The 20,848-nt window shown below is 42.8% G+C and overlaps 1 protein-coding gene across 1 annotated transcript in view; it reads left to right on the top strand.

The window, feature by feature from the left end:
* The first annotated feature begins 3,842 nt into the window (after positions 1-3,842).
* Positions 3,843-20,848, top strand: part of LOC137374518 (uncharacterized) — a 79,970-nt gene continuing 62,964 nt past the window's right edge. Inside the window, exon 1 of the mRNA XM_068040724.1 lies at positions 3,843-4,125. Within this exon, the coding sequence (XP_067896825.1) occupies positions 4,083-4,125 (43 nt within the window). The 5' untranslated portion in view covers positions 3,843-4,082. The remainder of the gene's footprint in view (positions 4,126-20,848) is intronic.

Below are 20,848 nucleotides of genomic sequence, written 5' to 3'. Positions count from 1 at the left end.
TTACACTAATTCCATAATGCTACCACATCCCCACCTGTCCCTATATTTCCCTACCACCTACCTATACTAGGGGCAATTGCTAATGGCCAATTTACCTATCAACCTGCAAGTCTTTGGCATGTGGGAGGAAACCGGAGCACCCGGAGGAAACCCACGCAGACACAGGGAGAACTTGCAAACTCCACACAGGCAGTACCCGGAATTGAACCCGAGTCACTGGAGCTGTGAGGCTGCGGTGCTAACCACTGCACCACTGTGCCACCCTGTCAACCTAATAGCTTGTGTTCCTTGAATTAAGTATTTCTCTGATCCCAAAGGGCTGGTGTTCTGTTCCATGTGAGTGAAGATAGAGTTGGCTATCTCTAGAAACTTCGGTTCATGTCAAAACCATTTTGAAGACACTAAACAGTTATTGTATAACAGTTAATTATTAATGCAATGTTTTCATCAAATGTAGATAATTTCAAACAAGCTATAATTGCTGTAGAAGTAATGTCGATTGATTTTCAAAAGCAAGCCTTTTCCCCATTACTTGCCAACTAACTGTTTCACAGTGGCAGACAAGTAATATTGCAGACAGAAAACCATCTATGAGTTTAATTAAATAAAGTATATCAAAGCACGTATGTGTAGGAATAGACAGGATGTTAGGTGGTTCTTTTCCCAGAGAATGTGGAGCCTCTGGAATATATTATCAGCTGGCGCGGTGGGTGCTGACTTTCTCATCGGCTTCAAGGGGGAGCTTAATCAGTTCCTGACTGTGAGAAAGATTGCATCATATAGAAGGTAAGTTTCTTTATAGGTAACACGTGGTCCATGTAATCTCCTTTACAGGTTTTCGACTGCCAGGGCAGCAGGGCATTAGAGAGGAAATTTACTGAGTTTTTGCCCCACTTTGGCCCAGGGTTTTTATGTTTTTTGCCACTTCTCGTATATTTAGATGCGAGTTAGGGAGAGGGAAGAAGTGTTTAGCCATGATGGTCCAGCTATCTTGGTGTGGGGCAGTCTTGATAGGCCAGCTAGTTTTCCTGCATCATTTCCATCAGTTTGTAAGCTAGATATTTCCCTCTGTGTTTACTCAAATTGTACAGGGACCTGAAGGCAACAAATGCTACAAGTACCTCCTTTCTCAATATTGTAGAAGAAGAAGTAAGTACAGAGGATCTAAAACTGACAAAAGTTGGTTATGCTTTCTGACAGCACCATGTCTGGGTTACTGAACTGTCTGCTAATGCAAGAGTTATGTGGGTGGCTCATCCTCACACTTGTTGACTTATCTTGTCTACCTTAGGCACCCTAGCAGAGTTTGGGAACTGTCTGGCACAGTGCTACTGATGTAGATTTCCCAATTGCACTACTAATTGATGTTCCCATTAGCTGGTGGTATTGTTTTCTTTTTAATCTACAATTATTTCCTGTTTCAATAATATGTTTGAGATAATCGGGTCGAGTCGGGCATGAAAAGAAATTAAAGGAGAGATATACAACACTAAAACAGGCCCTCCGGCCCACCAAGTCTGTGCTGACCAACAACCACCCATTTATACTAATCCTACATTAATCCCATATTCCCTACCACATCCCCACCATTCTCCTGCCACCTACCTACACTAGGGGCAATTTTACAATGGCCAATTTACCTATCAACCTGCAAGTGTTTGGCTGTGGGAGGAAACCAACGCAGTCACAGGGAGAACTTGCAAATTCCACACAGGCAGTACCCAGAACTGAACCCGGGTCACTGGAGCTGTGAGGCTGCGGTGCTAACCACTGCACCACTGTGCCGCCCTGACTCAGGCCTGGGTTGGGTTTGGGTTGGCTGTTGCCGGGTCAGGCCCCGGTCGGGTTTTAATTTTATACCCAAGCCAGGCTTTACCGATTAGGTACGCTACAGCCTGCCGGACTGAACATTGAGTTCAATAGTTTCAGAGCATGACGGGCCCCCCTTTTTATTTTTCGTTATTATTTTCTTTTTTATTTGTTTATTTTATTTTAGTTTGTTTGTACTGTTCCTGCCCACTGTTTTTTTCATGTTTGTATTTTGGGCCAGGGCTGTTCATTTTTTAGTCAATTAACACCCTCTCTGCACTAACACTTTGTCTTTCACCACACCATTAACATACCATTTGCCTTTGCTCCATGACCTTCTGGTCAGTTGTTCTCTGTGACCTTGTCCTATCAACACCTTCTCTGTTGTTATCTCTTGCCCCACCCCTGCTTTATTTGCTTAAAACATATTACATTTCTAATATTTGTCAGTTCTGCTGAAGGGTTACTGACCTGAAATGTTAATTCTGCTTCTCTCTCCGCAGATGCTGCCAGACCTGTGGAGTATTTCCAGCATTTCTTGTTTTTATTTCAGATTTACAGCATCTGCAGTATTTTGCTTTTAATTTTAAACACACTGTGTTTTGAGCTCCCCTTTCTGTGAATCCTTGTTCACAGTTTTCCAATTATAAGACAAAGAAACCAATTCATACAGGCTTCAGCAATTAACTCTGCTTCTCTCTCCACAGATGCTGCCAGACCTGCTGAATGTTTCCAGCATTTCTTGTTTTTATTTCACACAGGTTTTCTGAAGATGAAATTTTATTAAAACTTAAACTCTAATGCGGTTCACGCCTATGGATATACGACACGCCATGCTAGCATGCACACATGATATCACATGCAGATAGGGACAAAAAGAGTAGAGGAAAATATAGTAGAGTAGGGTTTGAGTCAATATCTTGTTACGGTCCTTTGAGCTCACAGCAGTCTTTTTGTAAGTAGTCTTGATCTTCGTTGGGGCCCAGTAGTCTTCAAAAAACCTTGTTCACGTAGGAAACTTTTCTCTCTTTGAGTTTCACATGTTTTCTCAAGATTCAGTTCTGTGGGAAGGAGATGGGACAGACAGATACAAGAGGTCATTCTTGCTTCAGTTCCAGGAGAGATCCTTTCTCCATGAGCACACGGCTTTGTCTCAGTTCAGAATCCTTTGTTGGAAGTCCAAATTGTCTGCAGCAGCCAGTTAGTCATGTGACTAAAAGTGGTCTGACCACTTCTTCTGTGCATTGGGGAAGCAACGACTGGGTCCCCATTGTTCCAACACCGCTAGTACTATGCAAATGTCCTTCTAGTCAGTTAATTGGCCACTTAGGATTTTGATTGGCGTGGGGCAGGTGGGCCGTTTCGTGGCACCGCCAGCCTGCATAAAATTGCAGCGGAGGCAGGAAGGCATAGGGGGAAGCTGTTACATTTTGGCCAATGTTTCAGGTGGATGACCTTGAAAGGTCACTGACCTGAAATGTTAATTCTGTTTCTCTTTCCACAGATGCTGCCTGACCTGTTGAGTATTTCTAGCACTTTCTGTTTTTATTTCAGATTTCCAGCATCTGCAGTATTTTGCTTTTGTGTTGGAACAGTAATATAGTTTTAGTAAAGACCTTTGACCTATTTAGAAATGTGGTTTATAAAGCAATTGCCAATCTATATTGACTTATGGTTGGGGGGAAAAAGCATAGCCTTTACATCAAATCTCTTGTTTTTTTTAATCATCCTGACTTATGAAGCTTGGCGTTACTGGGTGTAGCTGAAGGCCAACTTCTGGGAGGGGTGGGGAATCCTAATTCAACTGCTAGCCATTTTTAAAGACTTTAAATGATTGTTTCAAACTGGTCTTCAACCTTGTCTACGGAAAGGGAAACGTTCTTTTTGAAGTGGTTTACAGTAATTAAGTAACGATCTGTACTGGCTGTGCTGATTGATTTTTGTTTACGTCAAACCCAGGAGGAAGCGGCTGACAGACTGGTTACAGGAGGAGGTGGGCCTCTGCTCTGGGGAATACCGCAATGGGCGAGGCCTTTCGGGGGTACTTTCCGGCCACGGAGAAAACAGTTTAGGTTCCACATCGTGAACTCACCCGTTTGAAATCTCTGAAATTTGCGACACTTCGGTTTTACACCTTTCCTTTTTTTTAAAAAAAAACTGAATTTGTTTGGTTTCAGTTTCGATTTTACCGGTTTACTGGGCGGCGGCTCCGCCATCCTGGCCCCGACCGCGCAGGTGAATGAGACCCTGTCTCTCGCTCTGTAAACTGGACTATGGAGCAAGTCTGTGCCGCTGCCGTCCTCCTTCTCACTTTAGGTAAGTTGCTGCAATGGGGAAATGGCGTTCAGGCCCCGGGCTCGGTTAGAAAAGCTGCGGTCCAAGGTGCAGAGGCTGGCGCTTTTCTAGAGTGGCTTTAAGTTGGTCGTCCCTTCCTCTCTGTCTCTAACTACAAGCTGAGATAACCTCGCTCTGCACTGGCAATGTTGGTAAAATATCCTTTGACTTTGTAAATCCAATTTTGTTTGTGTTTTCCTCAAAATGCACAATTATTTCAAGAGATAGTTTAGTCACTCAGACATTTGTTAAAACTGATGCCCCACTATTTTTCTTTCTCTCTTTCTTTCTGTCTCTCTTTCTTTCTGTCTCTCTCACTCATACTTCCCTCTACCATCTGCTCCAACTCAGGACTGTTAACTGCACTCTGCAGGCAGTTGAAGCCCTCATTCTGCACTAAAACCGACCATTCCCTCTGTAAGGTAATATAAGCCTTGTACTATGCTTGCTTCAGTAACTTTAGCTACATTTGTACATGAGGACCGTGAATAAAAATTACCAATTTAAACTGTTTTGTTGTCCTCGATTGGAAAACAGATGAACAAATTGAGCAACAGGACCTTTATTGGCAAACCAAAACTAATTTTATTGCTTAGTAAGAATGATTTATTTTACTACAACTTTAAAAATACGAACAGTAAACTGTTTTGTGCAACTGTTTAATGAACCAGTATTGTGGCTTTTGGCAAACATGATAGTGGAGTGTACACAAATATGTACCGTGAATGTGTCATTAAATAATTTTCAGGTGGGGCTTGAGGGGTCGATGGCCTACTTCTGCTCCTAATTTGTATGTTAATATTAAGTATCCAGTTTAATTTCTTTCCCTTTCTAACACCAACAATATAACTCCTACACAAGAACAACATATATTTATATTGTATTATAACATAATAAAACATCCCAAGGTGCTTCACAGGAGCAAGATAAAACAAAATATGACTAGCACCTTAATTTAATTTCCTATACCAATAATAAAATGTCCATTCATTCATGTCTTCTATCTTCTGATAAGCAAACAAAAAACTTAACTATAGAAAATGTGTTGATAGCTGAGAACAGCAGTAATTTAATTTGATCTAAAATAACAAAATTCTCAATACTGAGCAGGTCAGGCAGGCCATTTGATTTAAAAACAAAGTGCTGGAAGTACCTAGCATCTGGCGAGAGAGAGAGTTATTTCAGATTTCCTGCATCCACAGTGTTTTACTTTTATTTTAGGTAATTTGATTTGGTCTGTCATGCTTAAAAAAAAAAATGCTTGGACACTTCAGGAGTCAAACCTTTAGAAGCATTTGTAATCTGGGAGTCCAATGAGGCACAAAAAAGGAAAACGGATAAAATATGTGTAATTTGACGTTTGGAGAACAGCCATAAAAGGGTGGTTTGAAAGCAGTCCTGACAATAGAGACTTAAACTGAACAGTACTTGGACAGACTAGAGATTAATGATGTTGTTCCAGGCATGTGCATTGGCGTAAACAGTAGGAACAGCACCCCTGCTCTTTGAAATAGTAGCGTGGGTTCTTTTATGTCTACCTGAGAGGGTAGCTGGGGCCTCGGTTTAATGTATCTTTCCAAAAGATGATAGTGCAGCATTGCCTTGTTGTCAGCCTAGATTATGTGCTTTTTTAAATTCATTCATGGGATGTGAGCATCACTGGCAAGGCCAGCATTTATTGCCTATTCCATACTGTCCTTGAGAAGTTGGTGGTGAGCTGCCTTCTTAAACCGCTGCAGTCTATGTGGTGTAGGTACACCCACAGTATTATTAGGGAGGGGGTTCCAGGATTTTGACCCAGTGACAATGAAGGAATGGTAATATATTTCCAAATCAGGATGTTGTGTGACTTGGAGGGAAACTTGCAGGTGCTGATATTCCATGGATTTAGAAACATGGCTTGGGACCTCCACAGGAGGCTTAGATAGATCATTTACTAGGCACTGCTGACTGCAAATGTTTGCCAATACTTCTGCCTTGTCTTTTGCACTGACATGCTAGGCTTCGCCATCATTTAGGATGGGAATGATTGTGAAACTTCCTTCTTCTGTTAGATGTTAAATTGTCCACCAGCATTCACAATTGGATGTGGCAGGACTGCAGAGCTTTGATCTGATCCATTGGTTATGGGATTGCTTTGCTCATCTATCGAATGCTGGTTTTGCTGTTTAACATGTGTGTAGTCCTTTGTTGTAGTTTCACCAAGTTGGTACCTCATTTTTAGGTGTGCCTGGTGCTGTTCCTGATGCTCATTGAACCAGGATTAGTCCCCTGGCTTGAGGGTAATGGTAAAGTGGGGGATATGGCAAGTTAAATTGTGGTTCAATACAATTCTGCTGCTGATGGTCCACAGTGCCTCACGGATGCCCAATTTTGAGCTGCTGGTTCTGTTCTGAACCTATCCCATCTAGCACGGTGGTCGTGCCACACAACACAGTGCGGGGGTGTACTCAGTGTGTGACCTTGCATGACCCTCATTGAAGTCCCCCACCCAGAGTCCATTCTGAGCCCTTGCTAAGCTCAGTTCTTCTCCCACATAGTGTTCAACATGGAGTACAGATTCATCAGCTGAAGGAGGGCAGTCGGTAATCAGCAGGAGATTTCCTTACCCATGTTTGACCTGATGCCATCAGACTTCATGGGAGTGCACCCAATGTTGAGAACTCTCGTAGTCATTCCCTCCCGACAAGAAACCACTGTGCTGTCACCTCTGGTGGGTCTGTCCTGCTAGTGGGACAAGACATACCTAGGAATGGTGATGGAGGAGTCTGGGACATTGGCTGTAAAGTATGAATCAGTGAGTATGACTATATCAGGATGTTGCTTGACTAGTCTGTGAGACAGTTCTCTCAATTTTGGCACAAGTCCCCAGATGGTAGTGAGGAGGACTAGGCTGGATGTGTCTTTGTCCTTTCCAGTACCTAGGTCGCTGCCAGGTGGTTTGACCAGTTTTCTTTTCCACTTTTCTGTAGTAGTTTAATAAAATTCCTTTTTAGGCAGTTTCAGAGGGCAGTTAAGAGTCAGCAACATTGCTGTGGGTATGGAGTCATATGTGGACCAGACCTGGTAAGGACAGCAGATTTCCTTGGGTTTTTCTAACTATCAGTAGTTTCATGGTCACTTAGACTAACTTTTTTTTAAATTCCAGATTTATTTAATTAATTGAATTTAAATTCTGCAGCTGCCAGGGTGGGATTTAAACTCCTATAATCTCTGGAGTATTAGTCCAGGCCTCTGGATTACTAGCTCAGTAACATTACTGCTATGCTACAGTTCCCTCTTGCCTTTGCCCTTCCACCTTTACTAAAGAGCTCATGGGTTTCTTCATCACCATGACTGAAATCAGCTGTATCAGTCACCTCAACCCCTCCAGCTCTTTTCCCATCCTAGTCCAACCCTTGGTCACTCTACAGCTTCTCTCTCATAGTAAAAACATTTTTAAAAAGGAGCAGGAGAAGGCCATTTGGCCCTTTGAGCCTGCTCTGCTATTCAGTACGATTGTAGCTGATTTTCTACTTCAACTCCACTTTCTACATATTCTTTAATTCCCTTAGCATCTAAAAATCTTATCGATCTGTCTTAAATATACTCAACGATTGACCATCCACAGTTCTCTGGGATAGAGCATTCCAAAGATTCACAACTCTTTGAGTGAAATAATTTCTCCTCATCTCAGCCCTAAATGGGCAATCCTTTATCCTGAGACTGTGATCCCTAATTCTAGACTCTGCAGTTGGGAAAACATCCTCCCAGCATCTATCCTATAAAGCCCAATACTTTTATATACTTTAATATATTTGTTTAAGTTACGTCCAGAGAATATAGGCCCAGACTACTCATAGGACAATCCCCTCATCCCAAGAACCAGTCTAGTGAACCTTTGTTGCACACCCTCTGAAGGAAGTATATCCTTCCTTGAGTATGGGGACCAAAACTGTACACAGCACTCTAGAATGTGGTCTCACGAATTCCCTGTATAATTTTATTAAAGCGTCTTTGCTCATATACTCCAATCCCTTTGTAATAAATGTAAAGTAATATTTGCTTTCCTACTTTTCCTACTTGTTGTACCTGCATGTTAACTTTTGTGATTTGTTTACAAGGACACCCAGATTGCTCTGAATACCAACATTTCCATGCCACTCATCAGTTTAAAAAAAATTCTGCTTTTCTATTTTCCTTTTAAGTGGATAACTTCACACTTTCCTACATTATATTCCATCTGCCATATTCTTATCTACTCATTTAACCTATGTCCCTTTGCAACTGCTTTGCATCCTGCTCACAGCTTTTACACCTAACTTTGTACTGTCAGTAAACTTGGATACATTACAATTTTGCACACTCTTGACCCTGATTCTTCCAAATACATTTTTCCCATGAGACTTATGTCCTGTTCTCTCCATCCGCTTCCTATTCAACTCTTGATTACTGAGTTACGCTTCCTGGCCTGCATGCTTTCTGATATCACCAGCGCCGCCCTTTGATCTGGCACTGCCCTTTTTCCTTTCGAAATCCACACTCACCATTGCTGCCCCACCACCCCCCCTCAGAAAACCCACTCTTGATATGTCCAACCTTTTTAACTACTGCCACCTGCCTTAACTCCCTTTCCTCTTGTTGCGATCAGGTGAGGAGGGGTCAAAGGGCTCACCTCTTGTCCCTCTCCTTGTGTGACCACAACAAGTTTATTTTTTGAAAGTAGATGTGCTTGCCAATTCGGTGAGTGTTTAACTGTTTACATGCTATGACATAAACTCAAGAAAACCTGCCGATTGTTTATTTTAACAAAGAAAGAGGTTAGCTTTATTGTACTTTAATGCTCCACCTTTCTCACCCACATACACACGCTGTCTCTAGGTTTACTGATGCGCGCACAAATAGGTTACAGAGTGGGGAATGATAGATTGGTCGGATTAGAGACCGGAGAAATAAAAAGGGGTATGCTGTCTGTGGAGTTTGGTTACACGGTTGTTTCCGGATGAATTTGGTGGTCCTGAGGCTTCTGGCTTGCAGATGTGGCCAGCCGATTTCAGGGTTTTCTTGGAGACAGCGATGCAGATGGTTTCCTTCATGGGGTCTCTGTCTGCAGCAGTGATTGGCCTAGGTGGTTACGGCCAGCAGGCAGAGTTCAAAACTTGTAAGGTTGACTAGAGAGAGAAAGAGACACCTCACTTCTCTGGTCCGTCTCTAGTTGAGTGTCTGGTCTGCAGAGAGGGGAAAAAAAACAGCTTAAACACATCGGTGGTGGGCCTGTCATATGATTGTCACCCAGTGATTCAACAAGAAGGTTACCAGTGTGTATGCTCTTTTGCAACTTAATCAGCCCAAGTCTGGGAATTCCTTCGCTCAACCAGGATTCCATTGTTTAAGTGATTAGGTTTGAGAAGTCCATCTCTACCAGTTTAATGTCAAAGTGATAGCCTTAAAGTTCTGTTAATGGGGACAGGATGGGTAGTTCACGTAGACTTCCCAGGCCATTGTTCTTGCTGGGTCTGAGCAGACAACACATCTCCACCTCGCATTGAAATGTAGGGTATAGTGTATAGCAAATGTGGTGGCCATCTTAGCTGCTAGCAGTCACCTATTATCTGCTCCTTTTCTCCCTTTTTAAAAAAAAATCATTTCCAGCTGGGCGATTAAAAATTCATTCAGCATAGCATTTTCATGACACTGTCCAGGATTCTCGAACATGTAATTCCCTCCCAGCTCCATGTCAACCTCTTCATAGGAACATTGGAGCAGGAGTAGGCCATTCAGCCCATCGAGCCTGCCCCACCATTCAATACGATCATGACTGATCATCCACTTCAATGCCTTTTTCCCACACTATCCCCATATCTTTGTCATTTGTATTTAGAAGTCTGTCAATCTCTGCTTTAAACATACTCAATGACTGAGCTTCCACAGCCCTCTGGGGTGGAGAATTCCAAAGATTCACAACCCTCTGAGTAAAGAAATTTCTCCTCATCTCTGTCCTAAGTGGCTTCCCCCTTATTTTGAAATTGTGTCCCCTGGTTCTAGACTCCCCAACCAGGGGAAACATCTTACCTGCATCTACCCTGTCTATCCCTTTAAGTATTTTGTAGGTTTCAATGAGATCACCTCCCATTCTTCGAAACGCTAGAGAATACAGGCCCAGTTTCCCCAATCTCTCTCTCAGGACAGTCCTGCCATCCCGGGAACAAGTCTGGTGAACCTTTGTTGTACTCCCTCTATGGCAATAATATCCTTCCTAAGGTCAGGGGACCAAAACTGCACACAGTACTCCAGGTGCAGTCTGACCAAGGTTCCATACAATTGAAGCAAGACTTCACTACTCCTGTACTCAAATCCTCTTGTGATATAGGCTAACATACCATTAGCCTTCTTAATTGTTTGCTGCATCTGCATGTTAGTGTTCAGTGACTTATTGACAAGGAGACCCAGATCACTTTGTACATCTACACTTTTTTAATCTCTTACTATTTAAGAAATACTCTGCACATCTGTTCCTCCTACCAAAATGGATAACCTCACATTTTTTCACATTATATTCCATCTGCCACGTTCTTGCCCACTCATTAAGTCTGTCCAAATTCCCTTTAAGCCACTTTGCATCTTTCTCATGACACTCATTCCCACCTAGTTTTGTGTCATCTGCGAACTTGGTAATAATACATTTGGTTCCCACATCCAAATCATCGATATATATTGTGAACAGCTGGAGCCCAAGCACTGATCACTGTGCTACCTACTAGTCACAGCCTGCCAACGCAAGAATGACCTGTTTATTCCTACTCGCTGCTTTCTGCCTATTCACCAATTCTTAATCCATGCCATTATAATACCTCCTATCCTATGTGCTTTAATTTTGCTAACCAACCTCCTGTGGAGGACTTTATCAAAAGCCTTCTGAAAATTGAAGTATACCATGTTCACCGACTCCCCTTTATCAATTCTATTAGTAACATCCTCAAAAAACTCCAACAGGTTTGTCAAACATAATTTCCCATTCATAAGTCCATGTTGACTTTGCCCAATCAGATAATTACTATACAAGTGTCCATTTATCACCTTTTCGAATAGATTCTAGCATTTTTCCCAACGACTGATGTAAGGCTAACCGGTCTGTAATTCCCTGTTTTCTCCCTCCCTTCTTAAATAGTCAGTCACTTCCACAACACGTGTCTGAATCACTTCAGTCCTGTGTCTATTCTGCTCACAATACCATGATCAACCTTCTCAGTCAGTGACAGTATCCAGTATGACTGCAGCTATAGTGCAATTTCCCTCCTTGACATACTCTGTTTCTTCATGACATTCAACACACAACCATTCTATTCTCCTCCAATGCCTATTGTCTGCTCCACCTCCATTTATCTGTCCCTATATTGTTCTACTCATGCTAGTCCCTAAGCAGCCAAGTGTATTTTTAGCAATTGTTTCTCCTCCTACTCTGCACAGTAATTTTAGCATTCATGTTTTGGTTGGGAAGTCAACAAGCAGGATGTTAATACCTAGCTGTTAAAATAGCCTGAGCCTCCTTGGTGCCACTTTAGCTCGAGCTGGCCAGTCACTTTGCCAAGTTCCCGGCCAGGAATTAAAATCCAGTCTCTATTTAATTGATTTTTTAGCATTAGAATTAGAACATTACAGCGCAGTACAGGCCCTTCGGCCCTCGATATTGCGCCGACCATCTGACCTACACTACTCCATTTTCATCCATATGTCTATCCAATGACCACTTAAATGCCCTTAAAGTTGGCGAGTCTACTACTGTTGCAGGCAGGGCGTTCCACGCCCCTACTACTCTCTGCGTAAAGAAACTACCTCTGACATCTGTCCTATATCTTTCACCCCTCAACTTAAAGCTATGTCCCCTCGTGTTTGCCATCATCATCCGAGGAAAAAGACTCTCACTATCCACCCTATCTAACCCTCTGATTATCTTGCATGTCTCTATTAAGTCACCTCTCCTCCTCCTTCTCTCTAACGAAAACAACCCCAAGTCCCTCAGCCTTTCCTCGTAAGACCTTCCTTCCATACCAGGCAACATCCTAGTAAATCTCCTCTGCACCCTTTCCAAAGCTTCCACATCCTTCCTATAATGCGGTGACCAGAACTGCACGCAATACTCCAGGTGCAGTCTCACCAGAGTTTTGTACAGCTGCATCATGACCTCGTGGCTCCAAAACTCGATCCCCCTACTAATAAAAGCTAACACACCATATGCCTTCTTAACAGCCCGATTAACCTGGGTAGCAACTTTCAGGGATTTATGTACCTGGACACCAAGATCTCTCTGCTCATCTACACTACCAAGAATCTTCCCATTAGCCCAGTACTCTGCATTGCTGTTACTCCTTCCAAAGTGAATCACCTCACATTTCTCCGCATTAAACTCCATTTGCCATCTCTCAGCCCAGCTCTGCAGCCTATCTATGTCCCTCTGTACCCTACAACACCCTTCGACACTATCCACAACTCCACCGACCTTCGTGTCATCCGCAAATTTACTAACCCACCCTTCTACACCCTCATCCAGGTCATTTATAAAAATGACAAACAGCAGTGGCCCCAAAACAGAACCTTGCGGTACACCACTAGTAACTAAACTCCAGGATGAACATTTGCCATCAACCACCACCCTCTGTCTTCTTTCAGCTAGCCAATTTCTGATCCAAAGCTCTAAATCACCTTCAACCCCATACTTCCGTATTTTCTGCAATAGCCTACCATGGGGAACCTTATCAAACGCCTTACTGAAATCCATATACACCACATCCATGGCTTTACCCTCATCCACCTGTTTGGTCACCTTCTCAAAACTCAATAAGGTTTGTGAGGCACGACCTACCTTTCACAAAACCGTGCTGACTATCGCAAATGAACTTATTCTTTTCAAGATGATTATAAATCCTGTCTCTTATAACCTTTTCCAACATTTTACCCACAACCGAAGTAAGGCTCACAGGTCTATAATTACCAGGGCTGTCTCTACTCCCCTTCTTGAACAAGGGGACAACATTTGCTATCCTCCAGTCTTCCGGCACTACTCCTGTCGACAATGACGACATAAAGATCAACAACAACGGCTCTGCAATCTCCTCCCTGGCTTCCCAGAGAATCCTAGGATAAATCCCATCTGGCCCAGGGGACTTATCTATTTTCACTCTTTCCAAAATTGCTAACACCTCCTCCTTGTGAATCTCAATCCCATCTAGCCTAGTAGGCTGTATCTCAGTAATCTCCTCGGCAACATTTTCTTTCTCTACTGTAAATACTGATGAAAAATATTCATTTAACGCTTCCCCTATCTCCTCTGATTCCGCACACAACTTCCCACTGCTATCCTTGATTGGCCCTGTTCTAACTCTTATCATTCTTTTATTCCTGATATACCTATAGAAAGCCTTAGGGTTTTCTTTGATCCTATCCGCCAATGACTTCTCGTGTCCTCTCCTTGCTCTTCTTAGCCCTCCCTATAGATCCTTCCTGGCTAGCTTGTAACTCTCAAGCGCCCTAACTGAGCCTTCACATCTCATCCTAACATAAGCCGCCCTCTTCCCCTTGACAAGCGCTTCAACTTCTTGAGTAAACCACGGCTCCCTCGCTCGACAACTTCCTCCCTGCCTGACAGGTACATACTTATCAAGGACACGCATTAGCTGCTCCTTGAATAAGCTCCACATTTCGTTTGTGCCCATCCCCTGCAGTTTCCTTCCCCATCCTACACATCCTAAATCTTGCCTAATCGCGTCATAGTTTCCTTTCCCCCAGCTATAATTCTTGCCCTGCGGTATATACCTGTCCCTGCCCATCGCTAAGGTAAACCTAACTGAATTGTGATCACTATCGCCAAAGTGCTCACCTACATCTAAATCGAACACCTGGCCGGGTTCATTACCCAGTACCAAATCCAATGTGGCATCGCCCCTGGTTGGCCTGTCCACACACTGTCAGAAAACCCTCCTGCACACACTGGACAAAAACAGACCCATCTAAAGTACTCGAACTATAGTATTTCCAGTCAATATTTGGAAAGTTAAAGTCCCCCATAACCACTACCCTGTTACTCTCGCTCCTGTCGAGAATCATCTTCGCTATCCTTTCCTCTACATCTCTGGAACTATTCGGAGGTCTATAAAAGACTCCCAACAGGGTAACCTCACCTCTCCTGTTTCTAACCTCAGCCCATACTACCTCAGTAGACGAGTCCTCAAACGTCCTTTCTGCCGCTGTAATACTTTCCTTGATTTAACAATGCCACACCCCCCCCTCTTTTACCCTCTTCTCTGTTCTTACTGAAACATCTAAATCCTGGAACCTGCAACATCTTTTTTTGCTCCTTTTACATTAATCTTGCTTCCAGTAGAATTGCAGATGCAAGAATCACCATTGGTAATCCTTTGGTGCCAAGGAAACTACCTCTTTAGGAAAGTTTCATTATCTGCAAAGGCACTGGCATCAGATTTGCCTCCAATAGTATTGAGTTCTGTTGGAGTCAGGCCTGTAGATAAAGGGGACATGTTTTCAAGATTCCAGTCTCCAAACACAAAGCCTTGAATTGAAAGCCTTTAAAAATCAATGCAATATACTTTTTTAAATCACTTAATTGAATGGGCAGAGATTGCAGAAAACTGTTTAAAATAAAAAGAAACTTCCGCCAGTCTGGTATTGACCTTCCTATGTATTTTAACAAGTTCCTCAAAGTCAAAAGTGAAATACTGTGGATGCTCGAAATTTGAATTAAAAACAGAAAATGCTGGAAATACTCAGCAGGCCAGGCAGCATTGTGGAGAGAGAAACAGTGTTAATGTTTCAGGTCTGTGACCTTTCATCAGAAATGAAAGTAATTGACTGATTGTGCTCTCATTTCTCCAGCTGATTTGATTTACATATGAACATGCAAATTAGGAGAAGTAGACCATTCGGCCCCTCGAGCCTGCTCTGCTATTCAATGAGATCCTGGCTGATCTGTTTGTGTTTCGAATTCCACACTCCCATCTACCCCCCATAACCTTAGATTCTTGTTAGGTAAGGGAATCGATTTACTTCGATATTCAATGACCCCACCTCCACCACCTGCTGAGGTAGAGAGCACATCCCTCTGACAGAAAAAAATTCTCCTCATCTCCGTCCTAAAAGAGTGACCCCTAATTTTAAAAGTGTTCCCTAATTCTGGATTCACCCACAAGGAAACATCCTTTCCACACCTACCTTGACAAGACCATTCAGGACCTTTTATATATTTCGATCAAGTCTCCCCTCACTCTTCTAAACTCCAATGAAAACGATCCCAGTCTGTCCAACCTTTCCTCGTAAGACAACCTGCTCATTCCAGGTATCAATCTAGTAAACCTCCTCTGAACCACTTCCAACGCATTTACATCCTTCCTTAAATAAGGAGACCAAAACTGCACACAGTATTCGAGATGTGGTCTCACCAATGCCCTGTATAACTGAAGCATAACATCCTTACTTTCATTTTTAATTCCTCTTATCATAAAAGATAGCATTCCATTAACCTTCTTTATTACTTGCTGTACCTGCATACTAACATTTTGTTACTCCTGCAGTAGAATACCTAGAGCCCTCTGCGCATTGGAATTCTGCAGTCGTTATCTATTTAAGTAATACTCTGCTTTTTTATTCTTCTTGCCAAAGTGAACAACTTCACATTTTCTCACATTATGCTACATCTGTCATATTTTTGCCCACTCACTCAACCTATCTATATAGGTCTGCAACCTCCTTATGTCCTCTTCACAACGTACTTTCCTACCTATGTTTGTCATCTGCAAATTTAGCTACCATGCCATTGCTCCCCTCATCTAAGTCATTGATATAAATTGTAAAATTTTGAGACCCCAACACAGACCACTGTGGGACTCCACTCATCACATCCTGCCAATCAGAAAAGGACCCATTTATGCATACTCTGTTTTCTGCCAGCCAATCTTCTATCCATGTTAATATGTTACCCCCTACACCATGAGCTGCTACTTTGTGCAATAACCTTTTATGTGGCACCTTGTTCGGCAAGGGAATCAAAGGCTATTGGGTAGGTGGGAGTGTGGAATTTGAGACACAAACAGATCAGCCATGATCTTATTGAATGGTGGAGCAGGCTAGAGGGGCCAAGTGGCCTACTTCTGCTCCTAATTCGTATGCCTTCTGGAAATCCCAAGTACAGTACGTCAACGGGCTCCCCTTTATCCACAGCACGTCACTCCTACAAAGAACTCCAATAAATTAATTAAACATGATTTCCCTTTCACAAAACCATGCTGACTATTCCAGATTACCTTGAGTTTTTCTAAGTGCCCAGCTATAACCTCCTTAATGATCGATTCTAACACCTTCCCCAGGACAGCTAACTGGCCTACAGTTACCTGTTTTCTGCCTCCACCACCCCTCTGCTCTTTTTGAATAGAGGGGCTATATTTGCTCCTTTCCACTCTGATGGAACCTTTCAAGAATCCAGTGGATTTTGAAAAATTAACACCAACGCATCTACTACCTCATTCACCACCTCTTTTAAGATCCTAGGATGAAGTCCATCAGGACTCCGGGACTTGTCAGCCCGCAGCTCCATCAGTTTGCTCAGTAGCACTTTCCTGGTGATTGTAATTTCACCAAGTTCCTCTCTTCCTTTGACTTCATGATAGTAGTCTGCTGTGAGTTTCATGTCTTTCACTCAATTTTGGTACAAATAGGTCATTAATGTACTTCAGAGACCTGATAATCACCTTTCTTTGTGACCTTGATCTGTTTTCCTGAGAAGGTGGACAATCAAACCAAATATCGCCCTAGCCATTGTCATGCTAGACTGCCACTTACATACGCTTTAATGTTTTTGAGCTACCTTGTCTAGGTTGGTAACCTGAAAGTCTGTCAACATTGTTGTTCCTTGACCTTCCTGTACTGCTGGTGACATTGGAGGACTTCATGTAACTCATGTTTTGCAATTCTCACTAAAAGGGTATAATCATGCATTACTTTGTCAGCTACGAAAGCCTTTTATCTGAAGGAGACACAAATAATTCTTGAATAAAGATTCTTGTTCAGTCTCTACTCACCTTTCAAAGGATATTAATTTGAATTTCCTCTTGCTGCTAGTGAAGGTTTTATGATGCTGGCTGTCAGCCTTACTTACTAACTAACATATTAAAACTAATACAAAAGCAAAATATTGCAGATGCTGGAAATCTGAAACAAAAACAGAAAATGCTGAATATACTCAGCAGATCAGGCAGCATCTGTGGAGAGAGAAACGGAATTAATGTTTCTGGTCGTGACATTTCATCAGAACCTTTTACATGGTCCGAACAGATGTGATGGAGCTGAAGAAACTGGAAGAATGGAATTGAGTCCTTGCAGGAAGGGGAGTGAAGTGTAGTCTAGGTAGCTGTGGGAGTCTGGGCTTGTAGTAAATATTGGTTGATAGTCCATCCCCAGATATGGCAACAGAGAAGTCGAACTAGGGAAGTCAAGAGTCGGAGATGTAACATGTGAAAGTGAGAGAAGGATGGAAATTGGAAACAAAGTTAATGACATGTTCCAGTTCAGGGCGAGAGCAGGAAGTGGCACTGATATAGTCATCAGTCTACCAGAAGAAGAAGTGAGGGAGGAGGCTTGAGTAGGACTGGAACAAGAAATGTTCCAAATATCCCACTAAAAGGCAGGCATAGCTAAGACCCATGCAGGTACCCATCGCAACACCTTTTATTTGGAGGAAGTAAGTGGAGTTGAAGGAGAAGTTGTTCAATGTTGGAACAAGTTCTGTCAGGCAGAGGAGGGTGGTGGTGAATGGGGACTGGTTGGGCCTCTTCAAGGAAGAAGCGGTGAGCTCTCAGACCATCCTGGTGGGGGATAGAATTGTAAAGTAATTGGATGTCCATAGTGAAGAGGAGGCAGTTAGGGCCAGGAAACTGTTAAATTGACAGAGGGCATCGGAAGAGTCACGGATGGTGGTGGGAAGAGACTGGACTAGGGGAGGAAAAAAAAAATCGAGATAGGAAGAAATCAGTTCAGTGGGGCAAGAACAGGCTGAAAGAATCGGTCTAGCAGGACAGTCCTATTTGTGGATTTTGGGAAGGAGGTAGAAGCAGGCTATTTGTGTTTGAGGAACTATGATGTTGGAGGCTGTGGAGGGAAGATCTCCAGAGGAGATGAGGTCAGTGACGGTCCTGGATACAGTGGCTTGATGTTCAGTCGTGGTCCAGGGGACGGTAGGAGGAAGTGTCAAGAGTGTTGGTGTTCAGCCTCTGCTAGGTAGAGGTCAGTACGGCAGACAACAATGACACCCCCTTGTCCGCAGGTTTGATGACAATATTAGGGTTGGACCTGAGAGAATGGAGTGATGCAAGTTCAGATGGAGATGGTTTAGAGCAAGTGAGGGGAGCAGAGAAATTGAGACGGTCAATGTCACGCCGGCAGTTCTCAGTGAAAAGATCGAAGGGGCGTAAGAGGCAAATAGAGGGGTTCAGGTGGAGGGAGAATATTGGAGACGAGTGAAAGAGTTTGCTGAGTGGGAGAATGGCTCCTGGCCAAAGAAGTAGGCGTGGAGGCGACGGAAGAAGAGCTTAGCTTCATGCCGAGCTCAAAATTCATTGAGGTCGGGGTGTAAGGGGATGAAGCTTTTACTGAGGACAAATGGTTCAGGGTCAGAGAGGGAAAGATCCGAGGGTATCATGAATGCACAGCAAGGGGTGAGATTCAAAGAGGAGATGGAGTCAGAGGAAAGGGGAGGGGATGAAGGATCTAGAGGGGTGTTGGTATCCGAGTTGTTGAAGCTTGCAATCCTTCACACCTGAAAGGAAGATAAAAAGATTTTTGTTAAAGTGCCCGATGAGGCAAAAGATGAAATGAAACTGTGGACCAAGACAGCTTTGAGATAGTGAGTTGGTGTGCTTGAAAGAGAGGGCGAGAGTGTGCATGTGGTGACACATGGCGTTGAATGTGGATCTCCGGATGCAGCAAGAACAAAGGTTTGAATGTCGAGATATCTGTAATCGTGGGTGGATCTGAAACTTGATGGGTGGAATTGCAGTCAGAATCCATGAGGAATAAGTTGGAGCTGGAGACAGTTGTTGAGGAAGGAGATGTGGCTCTGAAAGCAAGTTTTGGTAGTTATCTGATCAAACCCAATGAGGGAGGTAGAAAACAATGAGGGTGAGCAAGGTAGACGAGACAAACACAAATCCCTTCAGAGATAAGAGCAGCTCTACAAGGTGGGCATTCCAGGAAGATAAGTGGCAGTGAATTAAACACTAAAATAAAAGCAAAATACTGTCAATGCTGGAAATCTGTAACAAAAACAGAAAATGCTGAAAATACTCAACAGGTCAGGCAGCATCTGTGGAGAGAGAAACAGAGTTAATGTTTCAAGTCATGACCTTCTATCAGAACTGCTGAGTATTTCCAGCATTTTCAGTTTGAGTTACATATTAAAACTGCCCTATTTACAGCAGCCTATCCATAATTCAAAATTAAGTCGTCAATAGCAAATTTACTGCTGGATTATTACTTGTTAATTATTGCAGTGATTTGCACATTTCATAAAATCCTTAGTGATCATTGAATAAGATGGAGAAAGTAATACCTTAGCAAGCAAACACAGTTGGATAAAGTCCTTGATCTTCATTATAATCTCTTACTATGATTGGAGGTGTGCTATGGCAATATATTCTATCAACCCGGAGTACCACACAATGTAAAGAGCCCGTATTATAATAGTACCTTTAACATAAAGAATGTTTCAATGCCTTTCAGTTAGGCATAAGGAAAATGGATGCCAAGCCAGGAAGGGAGATGTGACCAAAAGTTTAACCAAAGAGATGGGTTTTAAGCAGTTTTTTGAGGAAGGAGGAAATAAGGAGGTTTAAGAAGGGGATTCCACAAAGTAGGTCCCAAACAGCTGATTGGATGAAGGGTGGGGTGTTGGGTGGCAGGTGTCCAAAAAAAGTTCTGACCAGGTGAGAAAGGTGTCTAGGGGTTGTTTTATTGTCTTCACCTGGTCGTCTTGTAACAGGGTTTTATTTTTACAGTGTTTTGAGCTCCCCCTTTGGTGAATCTTTGTTCACCACTTTCTAATTATAAGGCAAAGAAATGAGCACACCAGGTTTTCTTGGGTTTAAAGAAGAAAAGTGAAATTTATTAAAACTTAAACTCTAATTCGGTTAAGTCTACGGATCGCATGAACACGCGATACACACATGCAAATAGGGACAGAAAAGAGAAGAAAAATAAAATGGAGGTGTCTGAGGCAGTCTCTGAAGAGGGGTTTTATACTGTGTTTCGAGCTCTCTGTAGGGTCCTTGATTGTAGGTAGTCTTGTTTTTCATTGGGGCCCAGTATTCTTCTTAAACCTTGCTCAATGTAGGAAACTTTTCTCTCTTGGGTTCATGTTCTTCAATGGTTTCCGAAGCTGGAGACAGAGATAAGAGCAGACAGAAGAGAGGTCTTTTCCAGTCCAGGAGCAAACAGCTTTATGATTTCAAATTCCTTGTTGGAAGTTCAAGTTCAAATTTAAATAACTCCAACAGTTGGTCATGTGACCCAAACCGGTCCAACCACGTCTGTTTGTGTATTCGGCCACCTTAGTAGTTGAACTAGAATGCTTCAATGTCTAGTAATCAGAAGTCCATTGTGGATTAAATTAGAGCGGGGAATAGCCCCTTTGTCCTTTGAAGTACTGTCTGTTGATGTGTTAATGTGT

The sequence above is a fragment of the Heterodontus francisci genome, chromosome 10 (assembly GCF_036365525.1).
Source record: "Heterodontus francisci isolate sHetFra1 chromosome 10, sHetFra1.hap1, whole genome shotgun sequence".
Classification (NCBI taxonomy): Eukaryota; Metazoa; Chordata; class Chondrichthyes; order Heterodontiformes; family Heterodontidae; genus Heterodontus; species Heterodontus francisci.
This window is presented reverse-complemented; position numbering and strand designations above follow the sequence as displayed.